The sequence below is a fragment of the Cebus imitator genome, unplaced genomic scaffold (genome assembly GCF_001604975.1).
Source record: "Cebus imitator isolate Cc_AM_T3 unplaced genomic scaffold, Cebus_imitator-1.0 Scaffold463, whole genome shotgun sequence".
Classification (NCBI taxonomy): Eukaryota; Metazoa; Chordata; class Mammalia; order Primates; family Cebidae; genus Cebus; species Cebus imitator.
In genome coordinates this window covers 12,440-21,005 of record NW_016107778.1, presented here as the reverse complement: position 1 = coordinate 21,005, position 8,566 = coordinate 12,440, and the positions used below count along the sequence as shown (strand labels likewise).

General features: G+C 38.8%; 1 protein-coding gene across 1 annotated transcript in view; it reads left to right on the top strand.

Annotated features, from left to right (window-relative positions):
* MSN (moesin) overlaps positions 1 to 7,805 on the top strand; it is a gene marked incomplete at its 3' end in the record, with an annotated part of 108,267 nt that extends 100,462 nt beyond the window's left edge. Inside the window, exon 13 of the mRNA XM_017512133.2 lies at positions 7,692 to 7,805. Coding sequence (XP_017367622.1) covers positions 7,692 to 7,805 — 114 coding nt within the window. The remainder of the gene's footprint in view (positions 1 to 7,691) is intronic.
* Positions 7,806 to 8,566: the final 761 nt, after the last annotated feature.

Here is an 8,566-nt window from a genome sequence, read left to right as displayed (position 1 = left end):
ATTCTCCTGCCTCAGCCTCCCCAGTAGCTGGGATTATAGGCACGCACCACCATGCCCAGCTAATTTTTGTAGTTTTAGTAGAGACAAGGTTTCACCATGCTGGCCAGGCTGGTCTTGAGTGTTCCTGACCTCAAGTAATCTGTCCATCTCAGCATCCCATAGCGCTGGGATTATAGGTGTGAACCACCACACCCGAGTAAGGATGGTCATTTTCACAGCGTTGATTCTACCCACTTGTGAGCAAGGGATGTGTTTCCATTTTTTGTTTGTGTCATTTATGATTTCTTTCAGCAGTGCTTTGTAGTTCTCCTTCACCTTTCCTGTGTAGAGGTCCTTCACCTCCTTGGTTAGGTATATTCCTAAGTATTTTATTTGTTTTGCAGCTATTGTAAAGGGGTTGAGTTCTTGATTTGATTTTCTGCTTGGTCGCTGTTGGTGTATAGAAAAGCTACTAATTTGTATACATTAATTCTGCATCCAGACACTTTGTTGAATTATTTTGTCATTTCTAGGAGCTTTCTGGAAAAGTCTTTAGGGTTTTCTAGGTAAATAATCATATCATCAGCAAACATCAAGAGTTTGACTTCCTCTTTATTGATTTGGATGCCATTTATTTCTTTCTTTTGTCTGATTGCTCTGGCTAGCAATCAGACTTCCAGTGCTATGTTGAAGAGGAGTAGTGAGAGTGGGCATCCTTGTGCTGTTCTAGTTCTCAAAGGGAATGCTTTCAACTTTTCCCCATCATTATTATGTTGTCTGTGCGTTTGTCATTGATGGCTTTTACTACATTTTGCTGAGAGTTTTTAGCCATAAAGGAATGCTGGATTTTTCATTTTCTGCATTTGCTGAGATAATCTTGTGATTTTTGTTTTTGATTTTTTTTATTTGGTGTATCACACTTGTTGGCTATGTATGTTAAACCATCCCTGAATCCCTTGTATGAAACCCACTTGAACGAGATGGATTATTTTTTTTGATATGTTGTTGCATTCAGTTAGCTAGTATTTTGTTAAGAATTTTTGCATCTATGTTCATCAGAGATATTGATCTGTGGTTTTCTTTTTTGGTTATGTCCTTTTCTGGCTTTGGTATTAGGGTAATACTGGCTTCATAGAATGATTTACGAAGGGTTCCCTCTTTCTCGATATTGTGGAATAACGTCAAAAGCATTGGAACTAAGTCTTCTTTGAATGTCTGGTAGAATTCTACTGTGAATCCATCTGGTCCTGGATGTCTTTTTGTTGGTAATTTTTTTATTACTATTTCAATCTTACTGCTTGTTATTGGTCTGTTCAGGGTATGTAATTCTTCCTGCTTTGAGCTAAGAAGATTGTATCTTTCCAGGAATTTATTCATCTCCTCTAGGTTTTCTAGTTTATGCACATAAAGGTGTTCATAGTAGCCTTGAATGATCTTTTGTATTTCTGTGGCGTCAGTTGTAATATCTCCCGTTTTGTTTCTTGTAGAAGTTATTTGGATTTTATCTCTTCTTTTCTTGGTTAATCTTGCTAACACTTTATGAGTTTTATTTATCTTTTCAAAGGACTGGGTTTTGTTTCATTTATCTTTTGTAAGTTTTTTTGTTTCAATTTTGTTTAGTTCTGATCTGATCTTGCTTATTTTCTTTCTTCTGCTGGGTTTGGGTTTGGTTTGTTCTTGTTTCTCTAGTTCCCTGAGGTGTGACCTTAGAATGTCTCTTTATGCTCTTTCAAATTTTTTGATGGAAGCATTTAAGACTACAGACTTTCAGATATAGTATGCACCTAAAGTAAAATAAAAAGTAATAAAAAAAGACTATAAACTTTCCTCTTATCATTGCCTTTGCTGTATCCCAGAGGTAAAAACCTAATTTTAAATCCAATTCCTTACTGATGTGCATTTAAGTTTTTTTCCCCAACTTTTTGCTGTCGGAATTTACATTTCAATGGAACTTCTGGTATGTACATATATACACCTTCATACATTTCTCACATTATTTTCTTAGGATAAATACCTAGAAGAAAAATTGCTGGGTACAGATTGCATTTTATTTTAAGATTGTGGCAATTCAGATCATTCCCTAAATTCCACTGACCTAGCTCTTTTTCTTGAGTCTAAAAAAGCTCCATTTCTCAGGTTGATTACAAGCAGCCTGTCAAGGGTCTCCTCTTCTGCATACTGCTGTCTTTAAGATGCTCTCCTAGTTTCACCTTCCAAAATTCCCCATCTTTCCTTCCAAATTCAGAATGCCCATTCTACCCTCAGCTTGCATGGAGGGAAGTTCAACTCATGTAAAAACTGATTTGAGTGTATAATCTGGAGTTAGGCAGTAGGGGTTAATATTACACCTTGAATACTGATTAACTAGGAGATATAACATTTTAATATTTTGATGCTCAACTTTCTTTATCCCAAAAGTAAAGATGGCATCTACCTTACAAACAAATTGGGAAGATTATATCAGCCAATGAACCTATATAGAAGGAGCATTGACTACTAGCCTGGGCAACAGAGACCTCCATCTCTACCAAAAAGAAAAAAAAATAGTTGGGTGTGGTGGTATGCATCTGGGACTAAGTAGTCCCAGATACTTGAGAGGCTGAGGTAGGAAAATCACTTGAGTTCAGGAGGGTGAGGCTACAGTGAGCCATAATCATGCCACTGTACTCCAGCCCAGATGACAAAGCAAGACTCTGTCTCAAACAAACAAATAAAAAACAAATAAGAGAAGAAGAAATATTGTCTGGTTCATAATGAATATGTAATAATTGATATATTATTAGTTATAATTCCACTTAATGAATGACTAGATTGGGTCATATTTCAGAAGATATTTCTTTTTTTTTAAGATGATAGAATAACTTTATTATGCATGTAGAGGTAAAAATTCCAAAAATTAATCCACAAGTTTAATCCAGGGCTGTAAATAACAACAAGATTAAGTAGAGTTTATTTCAGGAATACAATTCGACAAAATGTGATTCATCAATGTAATTCCAAATTAAAAGCGCAACATTACATGGTTAAATAGATGTGAGGGGGCAGCTGATAATAGTTAGCAGTCATTCTTAATAGACACCCTAAGTAAAATAAGAACAAATGGAAACTGCTTAACCATAATAAAAACTGCATAAGAAAACTGCAGCAGGAGTCAGCAAACTATTGCTTGTGGGCCAAATCCATCCCACTGCCTATTTTTATAATGCAGTTTCACTAAATTCAATACACTCATCCATTTACATATTTTCTGCTTTTATTCAGAGTTTCATGGCAGAGTTGAGTAACTGTGACACAGACTATATAGACCACAAAGCCTGATATATTTATGATACAACTTTCTATCTGCAAAGTTTGTTGATCCATGTTCTAAAAAGTTGAATCATGAAGTTATTTCCATCAAAAGGTTGGAGCAATTCAGGGAGGTACCTCATCCTAAATATTATTAATTCTGTCTTTCATTTAGCAGTAAAGGTGATCTTCCAGAAGATATTTCTATGTTTTAGGGAGACTGATGTCCCAGTCTGAGGGAAGTTTAAGAGTCTCATAGCTCTGAATAGTAGCTAAAGCATTATCTGCAGTGTGTTTTCCTTCTTGTTTTGATCTTGCTCAGATGTTAGGGAGATCTCAGAATAAAGTAAATTATGAAACCAATTCCTTTAGGATCACTCTTGCTGGTTACTCATGGGCCTTATCCCATTGAACTTTCAGCAAGTTTACATGTAGCATTAGCACTTTGCTGTGAGTTCTCTAACAAATGGACTTTCAATTAGCATTTAATTGTCAGTTTGAGCTCAGTCTTATGTAACACAATCCTTTTGACATTTTATCATTAGTAACAGGAGCACAATGTAAAACAGAAAGCATCAGCTAAAAATTAAAACAATTGAAATGGAGATATCATGTAGAATGATGGCTATCAGAACTGGGAAGGGTAGTGGGGAGGAGGGATTGGGGTTAACGTATACAAAAATATAGTTAGAATAATTGACGTCTAGTATTTTATAGCACAACAGGGTGACTATAGTCAACAACAGTTTATTGTACATTTAAAAATAACTAAAAAATCGGCCGGGCGCGGTGGCTCAAGCCTGTAATCCCAGCACTTTGGGAGGCCGAGGCGAGTGGATCACGAGATCAAGAGATCGAGACCATCCTGGTCAGCATGGTGCAACCCTGTCTCTACTAAAAATACAAAAAATTAGCTGGGCATGGTGGTGTGTGCCTGTAATCCCAGCTACTCAGGAGGCTGAGGCAGGAGAATTGCCTGAACCCAGGAGGCGGAGGTTGCGGTGAGCCGAGATCGCGCCATTGCACTCCAGCCTGGGTAACATGAGCGAAACTCCGTCTCAAAAAAAAAAATAATAATAAAAAAAAATAACTAAAAAATACAATCGAAATGTTTGTAACACAAAGATTAATTATAAGTGCTTGAGGTGATGGATACCCCATTTACTTTGATGTGATTATTACACTTCGTATGCCTGTATCAAAATATTTCAGATATTCCATAAATATATACACCTACTATGTACCCATAGGAAAAATAAAAAACAAAGCAAACCATGTTGGGAATACACTTTAATAGTAATGTCTATGCAACTGTTTCCATATACACATTGGGATCAAATTGTATACAAATTGTATCAAATTGTATGCTTAATTTTTACTCCCATTTAGTATCTGTTTTCCTATACTCATCCAAACCCCGGGTATTAGCATTTATAAATTCTTTACTAATTTAACAGTCTCTGTCTCCAAATGACATATCACTTTAATTTGTGCTTTTTGGATTACTAACATTTTTTAAATTGTTTAACAACATGACTCATGCCTGCAATCCCAGCATTTTGAGAGGCCTAGGAGGGAGGATTGCTTGAGCCAGGGACTTGAGGCCAGCCTGGGCAACATAGTGAGACCCTGTCTCTACAAAAAATTAAAAAACAACTGGGCATGGTGGCATGCACCTGTAGTTCTAGCGACTCAGGAGACTGGGGCAGGAGGATCACTTGAGCCCAGGAGTTCAAGGCTGTAGTGAGCTATGCCTGTGCACTGCACTCCAGCCTGGGCAACAGAGCAAGACCTTGTCTCTTAAAAAAAAGTGAACCTCAACACAGATAATGTCAAGATTTGCACTCAGGTACTGAAAGCTGACTGAAGAAGAGGCTACTTTAGATGTGACTGTAAAGCAGCTTATGTAAAAACGTCTCAGGATTTTGGCTGACAGTCAATTCAATATAAGCCAACAGTGTGATATGGTTGCCAATAAAGCTAATTTAAATTTAGCGGGGCATTAATAAAAGTTTAGCATCTTGGACAAAAGAGGTGACAGTCTTCCTTTATTTCTCTTAAGTTAGCCTGCAGCTGGGACACAGCCCACACAAGCTGTGGGTCCAGACCATTAGTTGTGGCTCAAACACTTCAATGTGTATCCGGAACAGAAAGAGCAGTCTTGAGAAAGAAGAGGAAATGTAACCTATGAATCGTGGCTGAATTATCTTAGAAGAAAAGAAGACTGAGGGGACTATGACCTCTGTTTTCAGAGCTTGGAGTAGTCATGGGGCAGAGCAAGTCGGTACATTTTGGTTCGTGACTGGGTGCAAAGCAGGATACAAGGGTAAATACCAAAGGAAGAATAATCTCAGCTCAACACAAAGAATCCCATTCTAAAAGGGATCTTGGAAAGGTCAGCCTGGAGTAATAGTGAATTTCTCATCATCAGAGTTATTTCATCAGTAGCTGGATGACTACTCAGCAGGACTTTTTTTGAGAAGCTCAAATAAGGGATAGAGGCTTGCACTAGATGCTTTTACCCTCCATCTTAATCCTGATGTTCTAGGTCTCCATAAATGCCACTGCTCCTATCAATTTACTCAGAGCCATAGGTCCAACAGTTTTGTTGGAGAAGGAGAAGACTTGTAAAGCAGTGTTTCTCAAATTTATAGTGAATGGTAAATACATGTTAAAAAGTAGGTTACAGTTCAGTAGGTCTGGAATGGAGCCTGAGATTCTGCATTTCTATCAAATTTTAAGTGAAGGTAATGAGTTGTTAGCATGAATTTTAAATTGGGATGATATAGTCTCCCCCAAAAGTAAAAGTTTACTCTTGGCGTGGGGAGGGGGAACTCTTAGCTATTACACTGGTCTATGGACTTCCAAAGGGCTACAGTATATAAACAGATATATATTAAATGTGTGATATTAACATTTTATGGGTGAAATATTTGGAAAAAAAATAGAAACAATAAGACAGGCCAAGAAACACTATATCAGAGAGTCTAGAGCAATGACTTTCAACCTTGACTTGGCATTGAAATCACTTGAGGAGTTTTAATATTTTGGATGCCTGGATTTCCCCCTACAGATTCCATCCTAATTGGGTTGGGGTATGCCTTGGACTTTGGTTTTTGTTAAAGCTCCCTAGATGATTCTAATGTGTGACTAAGCTCAAGAACCACTGGTCTAGAAAGAGGGCAAGAGGGTAATATGCAGAGATGACAGAAAAGGTGTGAGGCATGTGGAAGCTGAGGATGGGACATGGATTACTGAAAAAATGGAAGACCCTCTAGAATATTCAGCAGGCACCATTTCATGTTAAGAGCCTCAGGAAAGTGTCAGAATGTCCCTCCTCCTGTTTTTGGGTGGAAAAAAAAAACACATAAAAATCAATGAACCAAGGCAGAAAGAGGACAAGAATGCTGCATGGAGTGGCAATTTATAAAGAATAAATGGCTATAGTCTTTATAGCTATTTTAGGAAAGTCTCTCTTGGAGAGACTCTCTTGGCATCATTTTCTTCATCCGTTAACCCCCATCTTTGCTTCAGGGTAGTTGAGAAGCTCAGTTTGAAAAGTAGTGAGTCCTCTTTTTGTTGTTGTTGTTTTAGTTATTATTTTTTTTAGAGTTTTTCTCTCTTTTTTTCAATATACTTTAAGTTCTGGGGTACATGTGCAGAACAAAAGTAGTAAGCCCTTTCTAAGCATAAAGTGTGGAAGTCTCACATACTGAGCATGCAGATATTATCATCTATTTAACGAGTGTTACTGTATGCCTGTGCATCAAAGTGAGGTTGCTGTGTCTCCTAGGTGAGCAGGAGAAATTAACAAAATGTAGGAAGCTTAAAATTTTAGAGGTTGATGCTAACACAGTAGAAGCATCCACTATTCCCTCCTTCAACAAGAAAAGTTGTAAGAGCTTGAATCTTCCTTGATGAATGGTAGTAGCAGCATAAGGTTGGGCTCCGAGGGCAACTAAGTTCAATTATTTTGAATCCTCACAGGTCAATCATTCTGCTCCTACTTGAACACCACCAGGATTGGATAATTCATTTTCTTTCTAGCCAGGCTGTTAGTTCTTTATTTAGGGGACTCCGATTTTAGAAAGTTCTACCTTATACGGAACTTGAATCTGCTTTCACTGGTCTGGTCCGCCTGATCCCTTCATAAGTCTGAAGACTTCAGGATAAGTAGTCCCTTCTCAGACCCTTTTACTTGAGACCTGGATTCCAGCCTCCAGTTTAGATTCTAGGTATTTCTTATAATTCAAATGCACAGGGCCAGATCCAACCCTCTGATGCTTCCAATACCCATGACTGAGGAAGCAGTACATCAACTGGTTTTCTTGTGGAGTCCAAAACCTAACTGGGGTAGAAGTGGCTCTGAAACCAGAGAGCGGCATGCATATGTTATGTGCCTTTTGCCTACCTCCTTCCCACAGGGCCAGCCTCTCGAAACAGTTTAAGTGATGGCGGCATCGTGCATGCGTCGATCGCAGAGCCCCCGATGTGCCGATGTGCCGTGGCATCACCCCCTCGACCAGCAGGGCTTCCTGGTTAGACACGAGGGGCCCTGAGGCTTCCACACGGCTACAGTGTCTTTCTTGTCTGCGGGGAGGGAGGGGCTGCATCTGAGCACCCGGCCAGCAGCTGAGTGCTATGCCCCTGGGGTGGGCTCACCCATAGTGGGTGGATCCCCGCCTCTTCCTCCCCATTGAGTCCTGTTAGCTTAGCGCCTCTCCTTCCCTTTTGTTATACCTCTTGAAGTATTGTTCCTGTTAAAAAACAGAAGGAGGAGAGTTAGGGAAGCAACTTTGCTTTCTCACCCTGGCTCAGAATCACCTGGTTTAAATGGGAAGAGTGCAGGAGGCAGCTCTAAGTCAGGGAGAAACGATTACACATTGGCCTCTGTACTTTCTCTGCTTGAGTTGTTCCACCAGTCACAAACATTTGTGGAGCACATAAAAAAAGAGACAGATAAGGAAGACCTGCTTTCTTCTTTCGAACATTTCATAGCAAAGGATAGAGGGACTGAGGGAATAACAGATATGCACACTAATCAATTAGAATACAGTGTAATCAATCTTTTTAAAGTTGGATTAACTGCATTTAGAAGAAAGCAGTTAATTTACCCTGAGAAAACACTTAAGATAATATTTGCAGTGGGTTTTAATATTGAGCTTGCCAAGCATAGAAATAGGGATAGAGCATGCTTGTATACTGAGGGAACATCATGTGCAAAGAGACAGATGAATGAAACGACATAGCAAATTGACAGTAATTTGTAATTGCTTCAGATTAGGGTATGTATCAAAGG